We start from the raw sequence: 19,866 nt of genomic DNA, 5'->3' as shown, positions 1-19,866 counted from the left end.
CATTGATAAACACAAAATCAGTTCAGTTTCATGACCACAAAAACAGTAAACCACAAGTTTTTAAAGATACTAGATTTAGTTTCAACCACCATCAACTGCCTCCTTTGTACTCAGTCAAAGAGTCTGACATGTCCAATTACAGCCCAATCACTGAGGGCAATCAAAGGCTCAGTCATGCCTGCCACAAGTAGTTTTCTGAATGAGTATCCCAGAGCTGCCATCTCAGAAACTCACTGTTCTATGTTTTATTACATTTACTTACTATGTGTGTGTGATATATATACAATAGCACATGCATAAAGGTCAGATGACAATTTTCTAGAATCATCTCCTTCCACCTTTAAAGAGGGTTCTAGGAATTTAAGTCATCAAGCATTTTATCTCACCAACATCTATGTATGTGTGTGTATGTATCACATAACTGACATTAAAACAATCTATAACATTGCTATTGGCAAGAGAGAAGTTGTTTTTAAAAAAATAATTCACTGGCATTAAGGTCACTGGGTAAAGTGCCTACTATGCAAGTATGAGGACCTCAGTCGGGAGCCTGGATAGCCACAGAAAAGTCTGACATAATACTGTACACCTGTAAGCCCAGAGCTGGAGAAGAACATGACAGGGACCAGGTGGATCCCAGGGCCTTGCTGGACAGTCTAGCTAAAACAGTGAGCTCCAGGTTCAGAGAGATCCGTGTCAAAGTATAAGGTGGAGAGACATAAGAGAAAATGTTCCAAGGCAAATGCTGGCCTTCACAGGTGCACAGAAAGGTGCACACATATCCTTCCCACATACACATGCATGCACCACACGTACACAGCACACAGTATCAATTTTACATGGAAATTTTTTAATTGTATGCATTATACATACGCACTATGTCAATGTCAAGCCTAATTTAAAACTCAATTAGAGAACTCTATGAAGCATAATAAAAAAGAAATAACAAAATCAGTTTTTTCTCAAGTTATTTTATAATTTCTTAATATGTTTTTACTGAGGTAAAACCTGTTGTGATCATACTTTTTTTATTAAAACAAAATCACGATGACTCAGCGGCTAAAGGCACTACCATGAAAGCCAGAAATTCTAAATTCAATCCCCAGTGCTCATTAAGGGTAAAGGAGAGGACCAAATCCACCAAGTTGTCCTCTGACCTCCACAAATGTGTCATGGCATATCTGCCTGCAAAGATAACATAACACACACACACACACACACACACACACACACACACACACACACACACACACAAAACCAACAATAGTAAATTGTTCAATGAAGTTTCATATAGAAAAGGGAGAAGAAAACAAAGAATTCACTCCTCTAAATAGTTTCATGAATGTTTTTTTTTTTTGGTTCTTTTTTTCGGAGCTGGGGACCAAACCCAGGGCCTTGCACTTCCTAGGCAAGTGCTCTACCACTGAGCTAAATCCCCAACTCCTTCATGAAATATTCTTTCTGAGGGAAACTATAGGAGTCATATACCACAGACTTTTTCTACACACTTTATTGCAATATCAAATAGAGAAAATCCGTAGTTCATTAAATTCAATGTTCTTTAAATTATGGTTATTCATTACCACTAGATCACACATGTACTGAATGGATTCAGAGAATACTGAAATTATTGTTAGGCATTATTTAATTTAACCATAGTGAGCAGCAAGATGAAAGGACTGAGGAAACGATATATCCATTCAGCCCCCATGCTATTGACAGTCCTATTAAACGGAGAATCAGTCAAAGTACATGTTCAAAGTGAATTAAGACATCTAAAACAATTTGCTTTCCCTGCAGGTGACCAAACATCAATGATTTCAACATTTCAATCAAATTTGAGTTAGAAATCGATCAATACCTGAACTTCCGAGTCGAAAGAGAAGAGATTCTGTCTTCCATCCCCTCTACTGAGTTTGTTCAGCTGTTCTGTTTCTCTGCCATACTAAAATTTAAAAATACATAATGTTGCTACATTTCCTTCAAAAGAATGCCAAATACCTGTTTCATTTATACAGCTTCATCACATCACTGAGACTCATAATAAGATACAGATTTGATTTTTATACATTTCCATAAGACCTAAAAATTCTACATTTAGTACTCAGTGTAAAAACCTAAGTCTAACACCAAATGGCTGAAAAGCACCTAAAGAAATGCTCAACATCAGGAAATTTTCATCAGGGAAATGCAAATCAAAACAAACCTGAGATTCCACCTCACACCAGTCAGAACGGCTAAGATCAAAAACTCAGGTGACAGCAGATGCTGGCGAGGATGTGGAGAAAGAGGAACACTCCTCCATTGTTGGTGGGATTGCAGACTGGTACAACCATTCTGGAAATCAGTCTGGAGGTTCCTCAGAAAATTGGACATTGAACTACCTGAGGACCCAGCTATACCTCTCTTGGGCATATACCCAAAAGATGCCCCAACATATAACAAAGACACGTGCTCCACTATGTTCATCGCAGCCTTATTTATAATAGCCAGAAGCTGGAAAGAACCCAGATGCCCTTCAACAGAGGAATGAATACAGAAAATGTGGTACATCGACACAGTGGAGTACTACTCAGCTATCAAAAACAATGCCTTTATGAAATTCATAAGCAAATGGATGGAACTGGAAAATATCATCCTGAGTGAGGTAACCCAATCACAAAAGAACACATATGGTCTGCACTCAGTGATAAGTGGATATTAGCCCAAAAGCTCAGATTACCCAGGGTATAATTCACAGACCACATGAAGCTCAAGAAGAAGGAAGAGCAAAGTGTGGGTGCTTCAGACATTCTTAGAAGGGGGAACAAAATATTCATGGGAAGAAACACAGGGACAAAGAGTGGAGCAGAGACTGAAGGAAAGGCCATCCAGAGACTGCCCCACCTGGTGATCCAACCCATATACAGCGAACAACCCCAGACAATATTGCTGGTGCCAAGAAGTACATGCTGACAGGAGCCTGATATAGCTGTCTCCTGAGAGGCTCTGCCAGAGCCTGACAATACAGAGGTGGATGCTCACAGCCAACCATTGAACTGAGAACAGGGTCCCCAATGGAGAAGTTAAAGAAAGGACTAAAGGATCTGAAGGGGTTTGCAAACCTATAGGAAGAACAACAATATCATCCAACCAGACCCCTCAGAGCTCCCTGGGACTAAACCACCATCTCAAGAGTACACAGGGATGGACCAATGGCTCCAGCTGCATATGTAGCAGAGGAAGGCCATGTCAGCCATCAATGAGAGGAGAGGCCCTTGGTCCTATGAAGGCTTGATGCCCCAGTGTAAGGGAATGCTAGGTTGGGGAGGCAGGAGGGAGGAGGCAGGTGGGTGGGAAGGGGAGCACTCTCATAGAAGCAGGGGGAGGGGAGATGGGATACAGGGTTCCTGGAGGGGAACTGGGAAAGGGGATAACAGTCTGTCATGACTAAAACATACAAAAAGGATTCAATTAAAATCCACTAAACCATAGACAGCACAGACCATGGGGCCATGCGTACAGTGCAGTATTTTAAAGACGTTTTAAAAATTTTAAGAGAGAGGTAAATTGAAAAAGAGAAAAACAGAACTAAGTTTGTATCACCAGTCCAAGGAAATGAATAAAGAAAAAATGTAAGTAGACACAACAAAGACTGAAACGAATAAGTAGTTTGTCACTTTCAATTAATTATAACATAGAGCACAGAGCAAATATATATTCGAAGAAACGCACAGTAACAACTACTTTCAAAATTTGATCATTTCAAAATCCACAAAGGGTAAATAACACAAACGATAGCTGCTCTCCAAAGTCTTTATCGGTGTAAATTATTCACATAATTTACAAAAGAAATTAGCATGTGTTTTTGGGCTGAATATCATTTGCATGAACTGCATCATTAGCCCATTGAAATAAGAATATTTATTTAATTATACATCAAATCAAATTGCATAAAAATAGATAAAATAGATAAGGTTACAAAAGTTTATAATGCTTTTTTTTTCTTTTTTCTCTTGTGTCTATGAAAGAGAAAGAGAGAGAGAGAGAGAGAGAGAGAGAGAGAGAGAGAGAGAGAGAGAGAGAGACAGAGAAAGGATTTTCCACACGAATGGATACTTTCAAGGGCATCATTTAAATGCATCTTTTCTCTCTACCTGCTTAACCGATTTGGTGGGGTTTTGAACTTAAAAGTGACATTTTCAGATGAAATCCAGCACCAAAACCTTACTAGATTCCCTGCCTTATGTCAGTGGAAGGCAAGCTGCCATAAGAAAGATATACCTTCATCAGTTCCGGATGCATGCTCCTTTCCAAACTGGCCATGATGTTCTCGGCTTTTCCTTGGCTGCTAGTTTCCTCCTCTGCAAATTCATTAAAAGCAGATGTTCCAAACCATACAGACCGTTACTAATTACCTAAGAGGACTCTCCTTGCTCCCACTCAATCTTTTCCTACTAGATTTATGGCAAAGAATTGGGATTATGAAAGCACAGGGGGAAGCTTTAATGGATTTTTGAAAATCTGCTGCAAATTTCTTATCCATTTCAGCACCATTGTGTTTTAAGTGTCTGGTCCCATGCAGTACCAGCTCTTTAAAAAGCCTCTTCTGGAGGGACTCTTCATAAAGAAGCAGGTCGGCCTTCAATATTAAGGTTCGATCTTCACCCAGCACATAGGATGTCTCCATGGATTTAAAATGAGGGCCTTACCCAAGAGCAAATAATTCCAAAATCCTTACCTTGTATTGCCTCGACTGTTTCCTTTTTCTCTTGCACTAAACTGTCAGTATTGATCTGAATAATCTTTTTCAATGTTATCAACCATTCTTCCATTTCCTGTTCAGTCTCAGCTGCCAGATAATGGCTATACTTATCTAACATCTTGAGTTCAAAAGCATGACGGCGCATTTTGGGACACTAGAGAAGGGGAGAAAGGAAAACACTCATTCAATTAGATCAGCTACCCTTTTAAATATTAAATGCATTCATTTACATGTTACTTTTAGCTCAGCCTATATGTACGCGAATACTTTCACAAAATCATTGCTTCTTCCATAAGGTATGCACACCCCCAACCACATCAAACCTATCTTTAATGCTCCTCCCAGGTCTGAACAAAATGGAATAAAGGCAAAGTTGGCACCAATTATTTAAGGCTTGGAATCCTTTATGTTTAGAAAACCAAACCACCATTCAAACAAGAACGCATTTTGCTATCTTTACTCAAAACCTTTCTTTTTTTTTTTTTTGCTTTATTTATAGACTTTCAAAACTCAGTGATAGAAGCAAGCTAAAATATGACCTAAAATAAAATAAATACAATGCTTCCTTTATATTTACTAGTTAACAGATATATGATTCACTTCAACAAGAACTGTATCAAATACATCACTAGGGTAAAAGAAGGGCATAACTGTGACTAAGTAAAATATGTGGAGTGGGCCGCATTGCATATTAGAATAGAAGGGAAAACCCCCATCCTGTCTTCAAACCCAAGAACACATTTTTTTCTTTTATCACCTTCTTTGTCATGGCAAATGAAGTGACAAAGCATCCCTTCCAGTGCCTCAGCAATCATGTCAAGATTCATAGGCTCATAAATCAATAATTCTCTACTGCGTGGTCATTATTTAAGAAGAAACCAACCAAGGTCTCCTTTTCTGTCCTCAAAGCATAGGAAAGGACGAAAGTAAACTGGTGTAGCAAGTTGTAAAGGTTTATATATTTGAAAATACTAGAAAGGGGGAATCATAAATGGATGTCTGTGGGAACAATACAAAAAGGGCACTAGGTGAGGGCTGGTTGAGACAATCTAGAAATCATGTATGCCTTTCTTTTCTTTCAAGTAAAATTCAAAGGTGTGATTATGTTGTATTTAAAAAACACTTCTGGGGGTTGGGGATTTAGCTCAGTGGTAGAGTGCTTGCCTAGGAAGCGCAAGGCCCTGGGTTTGGTCCCCAGCTCTGAAAAAAAGAACCAAATAAATAAATAAATAAATAAATAAATAAATAAATAAATAAATAGCACTTCTGGCCTGGTACTGGTACTCAGAGGGAGAGCACTTGCCAAGTCTACTTAAGACTGAAGTTCCAGTCTTAGCACACTAAATAAAACCAGATTAAAGTATGTTGAATTTACACAGATGCTCACAGGTTTAATTTCTTTGCATTTGAGCCTCAGGTAATCGTATTGGATAGAGTACATGCAGCTTATTAATCTAACGCTACAGTTTTGAAAATAAGGATTCAAATAAATTGAAGTTATTGAACTAATCACCACTTCCTCTTCAGCAGCTCAGGGCTCCCCTTCTCTGTCAATTGACATACCATTCAAATACTCTCTCTGCACTTCTCTTTCCCACCTAACCTTTGTCTATAGCTCCAGTAATCCAAATCAATAAACATTTGCTAACTCCCTAGGGTGTGCACAGCCTTATTAATTATTGTAGGAGATACAGAAATGAGTGAGACAGGGTTTTTGCAATGCAACCCCAAAAGGGAACAAAACACAATTTAAAGTATGATTTTTTGATAAAGGTAACAGCCAAATGATAGCCCAGGGGACATGGAGCTGGATTCGGCCTGTGAACACGAGAGTGAGGAAGGAAATGGAAAGCACTTTAAGGTTGAAATGTATTTTAAACCAATATTTAAAAGATAAGGACAATTTAATGAGGTTTCTGTTAACCTAAAACATTGGCTATAAATATTGCCTAGCATGCACAAAACCCTAGGTTCAATTCTGAGCATCAAAAAAATAAATAATAAATAAAGAAGCCACACACATGCCCCAACTCTATGGAATACACAGTGTGCTGTGATCAGAACACGGATTTACATAGGACTGCAAAGGGATGAAATTAGACTATAGGCTAAGGAAAAGCCTCATGGGCCTTGAATTCCATGGTAAGATTTTTAAATCTCCCTCTGTGCGATAGGAAAACAAGATCCAAAAGTTTTGAAAGGACAACAGAATTATCCACTCTATGTCTCAAGAAGATGGATTCACATAAAACAGCAAATTGGGAAGTAGAAAGGCAAGACTTAGGGGTAGAGAAATGGCTCAGTGTTTAGTAGTATCCACTGTTTACACATAGGGCCTGAGTCCAGTTCTCAGCAATTTCCTTAAGCAGGGTATAAGTACCTGTAACTCCAGCTTCAGGGGAATCCAATGCCCCCTTCTTGCTTCCACAGGCACCTGCACACATGTGCACATACCCACATACACAAGTCCTCATAATCAAAATAATGATAAAAATAGAAATCTTAAAACAAAAAAGAAGGCAGAACTCTAGGACAGGCAATACAAGGGATACCCAGAGAAAAAGCTGAGAATTAAAAGAAAATATGTATCAAAAAGTAATTTGGAATCAGACTCAAATGGGTTTGATAGACCTTTAAATACCAGCACTGAATGAAGGTGGTGTACTGAAAAGATTTAGAAATTTCCAATAGTGGCATTTGGGCATGGGAATAACATCAACCAGGAAGTAAAGAATGCTTAGGTTCTCAATTGTTCAACAACAACCTTCTTGGCAAAAGAAAAAGAATGATTACCGCAATAGCCTTACCTGAACAACATCAATGCAGGCGTCCAAGTAGATGCAACCTTTAGACTCTTTGGAATTTTTCTCATCTTTGTAAGAATTGAGAATATATGAACCATCGGGCAGTTGAGTCAAATAAAAATACCGTCTCTTGAACACCTATAATGAGAAATGCAGCAAAGATCCACTTATAACATAAACTCATAGCAGCAGGGCTGTGTATTTGAACTAAAAACTTTAAACGTTTTGCCAGCTACCAAATCTGAACAATAGTCAGACAATCCCACAAATGTTTAAGAATCAGACTTCTGGACTGGTAAGAAGGCGGCTCAGCACAGTCAGGGACTCGACACAAAGCTGGTTGACCAGATTTTGATACCCAGGACTCCTGTGGTAGAAGGAGAGGACCAACTCCTGAGTAGTCCTCTGACCTCCATACATGTGCTATGGTAAGCATGTACCCATACATATACACACAAACACATTCACACACATACCCCAATAAATAAATACATAAATGAATGAATAAATAATAAGGTTTAATTTTGTTCCTTGTTTCTTTAAAGATAGCATGAATTCAAGTAATTTACCCTCAGATAAGGAAATATATAGGAAATGGTGAGTATTTAACACATGAATATGTATGAAGCACTTTTACATATGAATCACTGGACTGTTCACCCAGAATCCCTTTCTGTCTAATTGCAAGCTAAAATTGGATCCTTTCCAATTTTGTTTTATTACCATCAATCCAAGCATAAAAATGCATACACATTTACATCACCTTTATATCGTATGACACAGTGGACTAGGACTCTTGCTCTCTAAAACCCCACATACAGCTTCCTCCCAGGGAAGCAGAGAATCACTAGCTGCCCAAACAGTTGTTGGATGTCTGCAGTGCTGAACTCTGGATCAATAGGCCCAAGGGGACTGTGCTATGAGATCAGAGACAGGAGTAGCCTTTTGCTACAACTCACAGCAAAGCACAAAGGAATGAGGAAAAAGAAGAAGACTACCTGAATTCCTTCATGCTGTTCCTTTATTTTTCCCTCGAAACACTCCCATAGAACATAATGAATGAGTGAGCAAAGGGCATTTAGGAACACTTTCAGGTTTGTATTTTTTTTCAATAGGTCAGAAACTTTAGGCTGTTCCAAGCATTTGTCATAGTGAAAGGAAAACTTACTCCAGCCATAATTCCCTAGGATGGTGTGTCTAAAACCACTGCAGAATGAGAATGGTAACAGAGACAGAAAAAAAAAAACAGACTCTAAGTAATTATGGAGGAAATACAATGTGCATCCTATGTGTAATGTCTCACGCACAAAAGCTGGCTTTAAGATTTAAGCTTGCCATTTGCAGATGATCCAACATGATCTGTGATCTGGTATTTAAAGGAATCATGAAAAGAACATCATTTGACCGGATCATTCCTGCCAACTACATACATAATAAACTTCTGGCAAAGCATCTCGAAACACCAGTTATTTACTTCTCTATAGGATGAACCAATAAAATTATACAGATGTGTTAGAGATAACACATTTAAGAGATAAAAAGCGGTAAAATAATAATAATCATAATAATGCTTAAAGACAGTTCCCTGCACCCAAATCGCATGGGGAAGAGAGCGGACCACCAAGGAGTGCAGATATCCCGAGGCCGCAGGACAGACTGCCACCTCTGCACACCTCGGCCCACATCCCAGATCCAAGGGGAAACTGCACAGTGCCTCTAGACAGAGGGATATAGGAACAGACAGCCACCAGTACCCACGGTTCTGATCTGCACCCAGGTCCAAACTGATCCCACCAAACAGTTCCTTGCACCTAAATCCTGTGGTGGAGAGAGCTGGACCCTCAGAAGTGTGGATACTCCTGAGTAGTCAGAGGAGAATACCCTCTGCCCAAAGTCCAGACCCAAGAGGGAATGGCATAGTGCCAACTGTGCCTGCTGGGTGCAAGGACCTAAGAGAAATCAGGGGCAGGATCCTTGATTCCTGCCAGCCCCTAGAGCTGGAAGACAGTCTCCAGGAGCACCAACACACCTGAAATCAGAGCCCTTGTTCGCAGGAAAGGATAAAAGGAAACAGGAAAACAGTTCTACAGGAGTGCTGACAAAGAGGCCTACAGCAGGGTCAAGTCACTCCCAGAAACAGCAAGACAAGCAAACACCAGAGACAACCCAATGGCTAGAGGCAAGTGCAGGAACCAAATCAACAGAAACCAAGAATAATTGGCATCATCAGAACCCAGCACTCCCACCAAAGAAAATACTGGATATCCAAACACACCAGAAAAGCAAAACTTAGATTTGAAATCACATTGTTTGATAATGATGGAGGACTTTAAGAAAGACATAAAGAACTTCCTTAGAGAAATGCAGGAAAACACAAGTAAACAAGTAGAAGCCCTTAAAGAGGAAACACAACAATCACTGAAAGAATTACAGGAAAACACAACCAAACAGGTGAAGGAATTGAAAATGGAAATAGAAACAATTAAGAAAGCACAAAGGGAGACAACCCTGGATATAGAAAACCAAAGGAAGAGACAAGGAGCTGCAGATATAAGCATCACCAACGGAATACAAGAGATAGAAGAGAGAATCTCACGGGCAGAAGATACCATAGAAAACATTGACACAACTGTCAAAGACAATGTAAAATGCAAAAAGCTCCTAGACCAAAACATACAGGAAAAGCAGGACACAATGAGAAGATCAAACCTAAGGATAATAGATATAGAAGAGAGTGAAGACTCCCAGCTCAAAGGACCAGTAAATATCTTCAACAAAATCATAGAAGAAAACTTCCCTAACCTAAAGACAGAGATGCCCATAAACAAACAAGAAGCCTACAGAACTCCAAATAGATTGGACCAGAAGAGAAATTCTTCCCCTCACATAATAGTTAAAACACCAAATACACAAAACAAAGAAAGAATATTAAAAGCAGTAAGGGAAAAAGGTCAAGTGACATATAAAGGCAGTCCTATAAGAATTACACCAGACTTCTCACCAGAGACTATGAAAGCCAGAAGAGCCTGGACAGATGTCATACAGACCCGAAGAGATCACAAATGCCAGCCCAACTTACTGTATCCAGCAAAACTCTCAATTAACATAGATGGAGAAACCAAAATATTCCATGACAAAACCAAACTTATGCAATACCTTTCTACAAATCCAGCCCTACAAAGGATAATAAATGGGAAACGCCAACACAAGGAGAGAAACTATACCATACAGAAAGCAAGAATATAATTTCCTTGCAATGAAACCAAAAGAGTGACAAACAAAATCCCACCTCCAACAACGAAAATAAAAGGAAGCAACAATCATTATTCCTTAATATCCCTCAACATCAACGGACTCAATTCCTCAATAAAAAGACATAGACTAACAGAATGGATAAGAAAGAGAACTCAGCATTTTGCTGCATGCAGGAAACACATCTCAGAGACAAGATAGACACTACCTCAGAGTAAATGGCTAGAAAACAATTTTCCAAGCAAATGGCCTGAAGAAACAAGTTGGAGTTGTCATTCTAATATCAAATAAAATTGACTTTCAACCAAGAGTCATTAAAAAGATAAGGAAGGACACTTCATATTCATCAAACAAATAATCCATCAAGATGAACTCTCAATCCTAAATATTTCTGCTCCAAATGCAAGGGCACCTACTTTCATAAAAGAAACCTTACTAAAGCTCAAAGCACACACTGCACTTCACACAATAATAGTAGGAGATTTCAACACCCCACTCTCATCAATGGACAGATCATGGAAACAGAAATTAAAAAGAGACTAGAGAAACAAAGAGAAGTTATGAACAAAATGGATTTAACAGATATTTATAGAACATTTCATCCTAAAACAAAAGGATATACTTTCTCAGCACCTCATGGAACCTTCTCCAAAATTGACCATATAATTGGTCACAAAACAGGCCTCAACAAATACAGGAAAATAGAAATAATCCCATATATCCTATCAGATCACCACTCATTAAGACAGGTCTTCAATAACAACAATAATGACAGAAAGTCCACATATACGTGGAAGTTGAACAATGCTCTACTCAATGACAACTTGGTCAAGGAAGAAATAAAGAAAGAAATTAAAGACTTCTTAGAATTTAATGAAAATGAAGATACAACATTCCCAAACTTATGGGACACAATGAGAGCGACACTAAGACGAAAACTCATAGCTCTGAGTGCCTGCAAAAAGAAACAGGAAAGAGCATGTGTCAGCAGCTAGACAGTACACCTTGAATCTCTAGAACAAAAAGAAATAAATAAACCAAAGAGGAGTAGAAGGCAGGAAGTAATTAAACTCAGAGCTGAAATAAACCAAGTAGAAACTAAAAGTACTATACGAAGAATCGGCAAAAACAAGAGCTGGTTCTTTGAGAAAATCAACGAGATAGATAAACCCTTAGTCAGACTAACCAGAGGTCACAGAGAGTGTATCCAAATTTAAAAAATCAGAAATGAAAAGGGAGACATAACAACAGAATCCAAAGAAATTTTTAAAAAATCATCATATCCTACTACAAAAGCCTATATTCAAAAAAACTGGAAAATCTGGAAGAAATGCACAATTTTCTAGACAGATAACAGGTACCAAAGTTAAATCAGGAACAAATAAATCATCTAAACAACCCCATAACTCCTAAAGAAATAGAAGCAGTTATTAAAAGTCTCCTAACCAAAAAGAGCCCATGTCCAGATGGGTTCAGTACAGAATTCTATCAGACCTTCATAGAAAACCTCATACCAATACTGTCCAAATTATAACACAAAATTTAAACAGACAGAACACTACCAAATTCCTTCTTTGAAGTCAGAGTTACACCTACACCAAAACCACACAAAGACTCAACAAAGATAGAGAACTTCAGACCAATTTCCTTTATGAACATCGACACAAAAATACTTAATAAAATTCTTGCAAACCGAATCCAGGAACACATCAAAACGATCATTCATCATGTTCAAGTAGGCTTCTTCCCAGGGATGCAGGGATGGATTAATATACAAAAATCCATCAATGTAATCCACTATATAAATAAACTCAAAGATAACAACCACATGGTCATTTCATTAGATGCTGAGAAAGCATTTGACAAAATTCAACATCCCTTCATGATAAAAGTCCTGGAAAGAATAGGAATTCAAGGCCCATACCTGAACATAGTAAAAGCCATATACAGCAAACCAGTTGCTACCATTAAACTAAATGGAGAGAAACTTGAAGCAAAACCACTAAAATCAGGGACTAGACAAGGCTGCCCACTCTCTCCCTACTTATTCAATATAGTTCTTGAAGTTCTAGCCAGAGCAATCAGACAACAAAAGGAGATCAAGGGGATACAGATCGGAAAAGAAGAGGTCAAAATATCACTATTTGCAGATGACATGATAGTATATTTAAGGGATCCCAACAGTTCCACCAGAGAACTACTGAAGCTGATAAACAACTTCAGCAAAGTGGCTGGGTATAAAATTAACTCAAAGAAATCAGTTGCCTTCTTCTACTCAAAGGATAAACAGGCTGAGAAAGAGATGAAGGAAATGAGACCCTTCACAATATTCCCAAATAACATAAAATATCTTGGTGTGACTTTAACCAAGCAAGTAAAAGATATGTATGACAAGAACATCAAGTGTCTGAAGAAAGAAATTGAGGAAGATCTCAGAAGAAGCAAAGATCTTCCATGCTCATGGTTTGGCAGGATCAATAAAGTAAAGATGGCCATTTTGTCAAAAGAAATCTACAGATTCAATGCAATCCCCATCAAAATTCCTACTCAGTTCTTTATAGAGATAGAAAGAGCAATTTGCAAATTCATTTGAAATAACAAAAAACCCAGGATAGCGAAAACTATACTCAACAATAAAAAACTTCTGGGGGAACCACCATCCCTGACTTTTAGCAGTATTACAGAGCAATAGTGATAAAAACTGTATGGTATTGGTACAGAGAAAGGCAGGTAGATCTGTGGAACAGAATTGAAGACCCAGAAATGAACCACACACCTATAGCCACTTGATCTTTGACAAAGGAGTTAAAACCATCCAATGGAAAAAAGATAGCATTTTCAACAAATGGTTCTGGTTCAAATGGAGGTCAGCATGTAGAAGAATGCAGATCGATCCATGCTTATCACCCTGTACAAAGCTTAAGTCCAAGTGGATCAAGGACCTCCACATCAAACTAGATACACTCAAACTGATGGAAGAAAAAGTGGGGAAGAGTCTCCAACACATGGGCAATGGAGAAAATTTCCTGAACAAAACACCAATGGCTTATGCTCTAAGATCAAAAATCGACAAATGGGACCTCTTAAAACTGCAAAGCTTTTGTAAAGCAAAAGACACTGTCATTAGGAAAAAATGGCAACCAACAGATTGGGAAAAGATTTTTACCAATCCTACATCTGATAGAGGGCTAATATCTAAAATATACAAAGAACTCAAGAAGTTAGACCTCAGAGAGCCAAATCACCCTATTAAAAATGGGGAACAGAGCTAAACAAAACATTCTCAGCTGAGGATTTTCGAATGGCCAAAAAGCACCTAAAGAAATGTTCACCTTCATAATAGACCCAAATAATATAAAGTACCTCGGTGTGACTTTAACCAAGCAAGTAAAAGATCTGTACAATAAGAACTTCAAGACACTGAGGAAAGAAATTGAAGAAGACCTCAGAAGATGGAAAGATCTCCCATGCTCATGGATTGGCAGGATTAATATAGTAAAAATGGCCATTTTACCAAAAGCAATCTACAGATTCAATGCAATCCCCATCAAAATACCAATCCAATTCTTCAAAGAGTTAGACAGAACAATTTGCAAATTCATCTGGAATAACAAAAAACCCAGGATAGCTAAAGCTATCCTCAACAATAACAGGACTTCAGGGGGAATCACTATCCCTGAACTCAAGCAGTATTACAGAGCAATAGTGATAAAAACTGCATGGTATTGGTACAGAGACAGACAGATAGACCAATGGAATAGAATTGAAGACCCAGAAATGAACCCACACACCTATGGTCACTTGATTTTTGACAAAGGAGCCAAAACCATCCAATGGAAAAAAGATAGCATTTTCAGCAAATGGTGCTGGTTCAACTGGAGGGCAACATGTAGAAGAATGCAGATCGATCCATGCTTATCACCCTGTACAAAGCTTAAGTCCAAGTGGATCAAGGACCTCCACATCAAACCAGACACACTCAAACTAATAGAAGAAAAACTAGGGAAGCATCTGGAACACATGGGCACTGGAAAAAATTTCCTGAACAAAACACCAATGGCTTATGCTCTAAGATCAAGAATCGACAAATGGGATCTCATAAAACTGCAAAGCTTCTGTAAGGCAAAGGACACTGTGGTTAGGACAAAACGGCAACCAACAGATTGGGAAAAGATCTTTACCAATCCTATAACAGATAGAGGCCTTATATCCAAAATATACAAAGAACTCAAGAAGTTAGACCGCAGGGAAACAAATAACCCTATTAAAAAATGGGGTTCAGAGCTAAACAAAGAATTCACAGCTGAGGAATGCCGAATGGCTGAGAAACACCTAAAGAAATGTTCAACATCTTTAGTCATAAGGGAAATGCAAATCAAAACAACCCTGAGATTTCACCTCACACCAGTGAGAATGGCTAAGATCAAAAACTCAGGTGACAGCAGATGCTGGCGAGGATGTGGAGAAAGAGGAACACTCCTCCATTGTTGGTGGGATTGCAGACTGGTAAAACCATTCTGGAAATCAGTCTGGAGGTTCCTCAGAAAATTGGACATTGAACTGCCTGAGGATCCAGCCATACCTCTCTTGGGCATATACCCAATAGATGCCTCAACATATAAAAGAGACACGTGCTCCACTATGTTCATCGCAGCCTTATTTATAATAGCCAGAAACTGGAAAGAACCCAGATGCCCTTCAACAGAGGAATGGATACAGAAAATGTGGTACATCTACACAATGGAATATTACTCAGCTATCAAAAACAACGAGTTTATGAAATTCGTAGGCAAATGGTTGGAACTGGAAAATATCATCCTGAGTGAGCTAACCCACTCACAGAAAGACATACATGGTATGCACTCATTGATAAGTGGCTATTAGCCCAAATGCTTGAATTACCCTAGATCCCTAGAACAAAGGAAACTCAAGACGGATGATCAAAATGTGAATGCTTCACTCCTTCTTTAAATGAGGAAAAAGAATACCCTTGGCAGGGAAGGGAGAGGCAAAGATTAAAACAGAGACTGAAGGAACACCCATTCAGAGCCTGCCCCACAGGTGGCCCATACATATACAGCCACCCAATTAGACAAGATGGATGAAGCAAAGAAGTGCAGACCGACAGGAGCCAGATGTAGATCGCTCCTGAGAGACACAGCCAGAATACAGCAAATACAGAGGCGAATGCCAGCAGCAAACCACTGAACTGAGAATAGGACCCCCGTTGAAGGAATCAGAGAAAGAACTGGAAGAGCTTGAAGGTGCTCGAGACCCCAAAAGTACAACAATGTCAAGCAACCAGAGCTTCCAGGGACTAAGCCACTACCTAAAGACTATACATGGACTGACCCTGGACTCTGTCCCCATAGGTAGCAATGAATATCCTAGTAAGAGCACCAGTGGAAGGGGAAGCCCTGGGTCCTGCTAAGACTGAACCCCCAGTGAACTAGACTATGCGGGGAGGGTGGCAATGGGGGGAGGTTTGGGAGGGGAACACCCATAAGGAAGGGGAGGGGGGAGGGTGATGTTTGTCCGGAAACCGGGAAAGGGAATAACACTTGAAATGTATATAAGAAATACTCAAGTTAATAAAAAAAAGAAAAGAAAAAAAATGTAACTGCAAAAAAAAAAAAAAAGAAATGTTCAACATCTTTAGTCATAAGGGAAATGCAAATCAAAACCACCCTGAGATTTCACCTCACACCAGTGAGAATGGCTAAGATAAAAAAACTCAGGTGACAGCAGATGCTGGTGAGGATGTGGAGAAGGAGGAACACGCCTCCATTGTTGGTGGGATTGCAGACTGGCACAACTATTCTGGAAATTAGTCTGGAGGTTCCTCAGAAAATTGGACATTGAACTACCTGAGGATCCAGCTATACCTCTCTTGGGCATATACCCAAAAGATGCCCCAACATATAAAAAAGACACGTGCTCCACTATGTTCATAGCAGCCTTATTTATAATAGCCAGAAGCTGGAAAGAACCCAGATGCCCTTCAACAGAGGAGTGGATACAGAGGAGTGGATCTACACAATGGAATATTACACAGCTATCAAAAACAATGCCTTTATGAAATTCATAGGCAAATGGAATGAACTAAAAAATATCATCCTGAGTGAGGTAACTCAATCACAGAAAAACATACTTTGTATGCACTCGTTGATAAGTGGATATTAGCGAAAAAGCCCAAATTACCCAAGATGTAATCTACAGACCACAGGAAGCTTAAGAAGTAGGATGAGCAAAATGCAGATGCTCTGCCTCCTTCTTAAAAGAGGGAAAATATTCATAGGAGGGGATATGGAAGCAGAGTTTAGAGCAGTGACTCAAGGAATGGCCATTCAGAGCCTGGTCGTCATGTGATATATATATATATATATATATATATATATATATATATATATATATATATATATCCACCAAAACTAGATAAGATTGATGAAGCTAGAAAATGCATACTGAAAGTGACCGGATATAGATCTCTTCTGAGAGACACATCCAGAGCATGTCCAATATAGAGGTCAATGCTAGCAGCAAACCACTGAACTGAGAACAGGACAACAGGACCCTCTTTGGGGGAATTAGAGGAAGGATTGAAAGAGTTGAAGGAGCTTGCAACCCCATAAGAACAACAATGCCAACCAACCAGAGCTTCCAGGGACTAAGCCACTACCCAATGACAATACATGCTGACCTAGGGCTCCAACTGCATATGTAGCAGAGAATAGCCTTGTTGGGGCACCAGTGGAAGGGGAAGCCCTTGGTCCTGCCAAGGTTGGACCCCCAGTACAGGGGAATATGGGGGGGATAAGGGGAATGTATGGGGGGGAACATGTGTATGGGGGAGGGCGAATGGAGGGAATGGGGGCTTATGGACAGGAAACCAGGAAGGGGAATAACATTTGAAATGTAAGTAAAGAAATATATAATAAAAAATTTATAAAATAATGCTTAAAGACGTTTTGGACTTAAGTGTTATCTATTTGTAAATGTATACATAAATAAACCAGTATTAAGTACCCCTTACCAAGTTAGACTGATAAATGCTGCAGCTTCTATTTCAGGTAGTAGCCATATGGTATACATTGTATCAACAGAAGGGAGACCAAGCAGAAAACACCAGCCTATTTTTTAGTGCCTCAAGTAAATATTACTTTATTGAGACTCAAAAATACAGAAAATGTTCTTGTATGTGCATTTATGTTTTTCATACATTATATGCAAGTTGAATAACCTTTAACTAAAGTGGTTGGTGCCAGAGAAGTATTTTAGAAGATTACATCATTAATCCAAATTCACAGGCACTCCCGCACACAAGAAAATTGTTAAACAAAAATTACTAGTATAGCTGGGCAGGTTGGCACATGCCGGTAATCTCAGTGCTCAGGAAGCAGAAGGATCAGCAGAAGGATCCCTGGCTACACAGTGAGTTCAAAGCCAGTCTGGGCAATATGACATCCTGTTTCAAAAAGAAATAATAAAACTGGTAATGATATTCTTTACATTTATGGATTTTTCTTGACAATGGTTCACATCTCTTAATAAAATGATGGAACCAGAAAATCCTAAAATTACACTCTGAGCTTGTTTTTAGTGAATAATTTACTGAGCACTGAGACTTGATGCAAATAAGACTTTTTTTAAATGTTATGACAGTATTTACACGGCAAAAAAATCAGAATATATCTTCTGGGCAAAATTAATCTGATTTTTTAAAAAAAAAACTTGCAACCTAATTAAAATTTTAATTGTGGTCAAATCTAAAACTCAAATTATATAGATTTAGTGATGCAGCTGGCCAAATCTGCATGCAGATCCTACAGTCAACCATAAAGAGAAGCCAGATGAAGGAAGGACAAAGAGCAAACTATGTGTAGCCTGGAGTCCAATTACAGTCCGCACAAATGCTTGCACATACAGCTGTCTCACCCAGCAAAGACATTCTGCAGCAGCCGCCAGTTCCAAGATTAGTAAGGGGTTACGAAACTGTAGGAAATCACTCCACATAACTTAGCAATTATACCTCCCGGTAATGCTGGAGGTGGTTAGTTCACAAATCAACGAGAGCATCTGCCTAAAAGAGCACCTGGAAGCAACAGATGTGTCAACGTCTTAGATCTTGCCCATCATTCAGGACTTCCTGTGACAATATCCTTCTTTTAGTCTCCTTGCTTGTAACATGGTTGGACCAGGTCAGATGATTTAGAAAATAATTTTGTCAGACTCTACAATCATTTCACTAAACACGAATAAGTGACACATTAGCTTTCCTAGTGACAGTTATCTCAACCCCCCTGAACCTCCCCACCACACACACTTACAGGTCAGAAGCTGCACAGCATGAGAAGCTCATTGAACAAGTTATATATTAACTTACCTGGGCTGACAGTTATACTCCCAATACACACAAACACTTGTGAGCCTGCACATTAGAAGCACAATGTTTGCACAGCAAGGAATTATTTCGTTTGCTCTTTTTTGAAATGGAGGTCTTACTACACTGCTCAGGATAACCTTTTACTCCTGGGTCAATCGATCCTCTTGCCTCAGATACCAGAGTAGCCATGACCACACAGGTGTGGATTAGGAATTATTTTAAATCAACTTTGTGTAGAAATTGGTTTGTGAGTTGAACAACAGATTGGGAGGTGGCTATGATCTCTTTTCATTCTAAAATTCAAACTCAAGGATGTATCTGTTTTTTTTTAATAATTATTTAAATTATTTTTTGTGTATGGGTGTTTTGCGTCCATGTATGTGCACCACTTGCACGACTAATGCCAACGGAAGCCAACAGAGGGCATAAGATCTCCTGAGACTGGAGTTGCAGATGATTCTAAGCTTCTATGTGAGTGATGATAAACCTGAAACTTGCCTCTTCTGCAAGATTAGCAAGTGCTCTTAACCTCTGAGGCATCTTTCTAGCACCACTATGTGTTAGGGTTTTAACTTCTCTGAAGTTTATAAGTCCATTTTTCAAAGAAGAAAGGAACATCCTAAATCAAACCTACAGACACAAGAAGAAACAGAAGCATGATGTTTAAAACTTTCCCAAGACGT

At 39.0% G+C, this 19,866-nt stretch overlaps 1 protein-coding gene across 7 annotated transcripts in view; it reads right to left on the bottom strand.

Moving 5' to 3' along the window:
* Dock11 (dedicator of cytokinesis 11) overlaps positions 1–19,866 on the bottom strand; it is a 185,079-nt gene that overhangs the window by 105,065 nt on the left and 60,148 nt on the right. For all 7 annotated transcript variants that reach the window (XM_087599791.1, XM_087599792.1, NM_001434047.1 and 4 more), the window contains 4 exon segments: positions 7,552–7,686; positions 4,721–4,898; positions 4,264–4,343; positions 1,862–1,945 (listed from right to left, as the gene is read on the bottom strand). In XM_087599791.1, coding sequence (XP_087455917.1) covers positions 1,862–1,945; positions 4,264–4,343; positions 4,721–4,898; positions 7,552–7,686 — 477 coding nt within the window.

The sequence above is a fragment of the Rattus norvegicus genome, chromosome X (assembly GCF_021556685.1).
Source record: "Rattus norvegicus strain SHRSP/BbbUtx chromosome X, alternate assembly SHRSP_T2T, whole genome shotgun sequence".
In the NCBI taxonomy this organism is placed as follows: Eukaryota; Metazoa; Chordata; class Mammalia; order Rodentia; family Muridae; genus Rattus; species Rattus norvegicus.
Note: the sequence above shows the minus strand (reverse complement) of the source record. Positions and strands in the feature narration are given on the sequence as shown.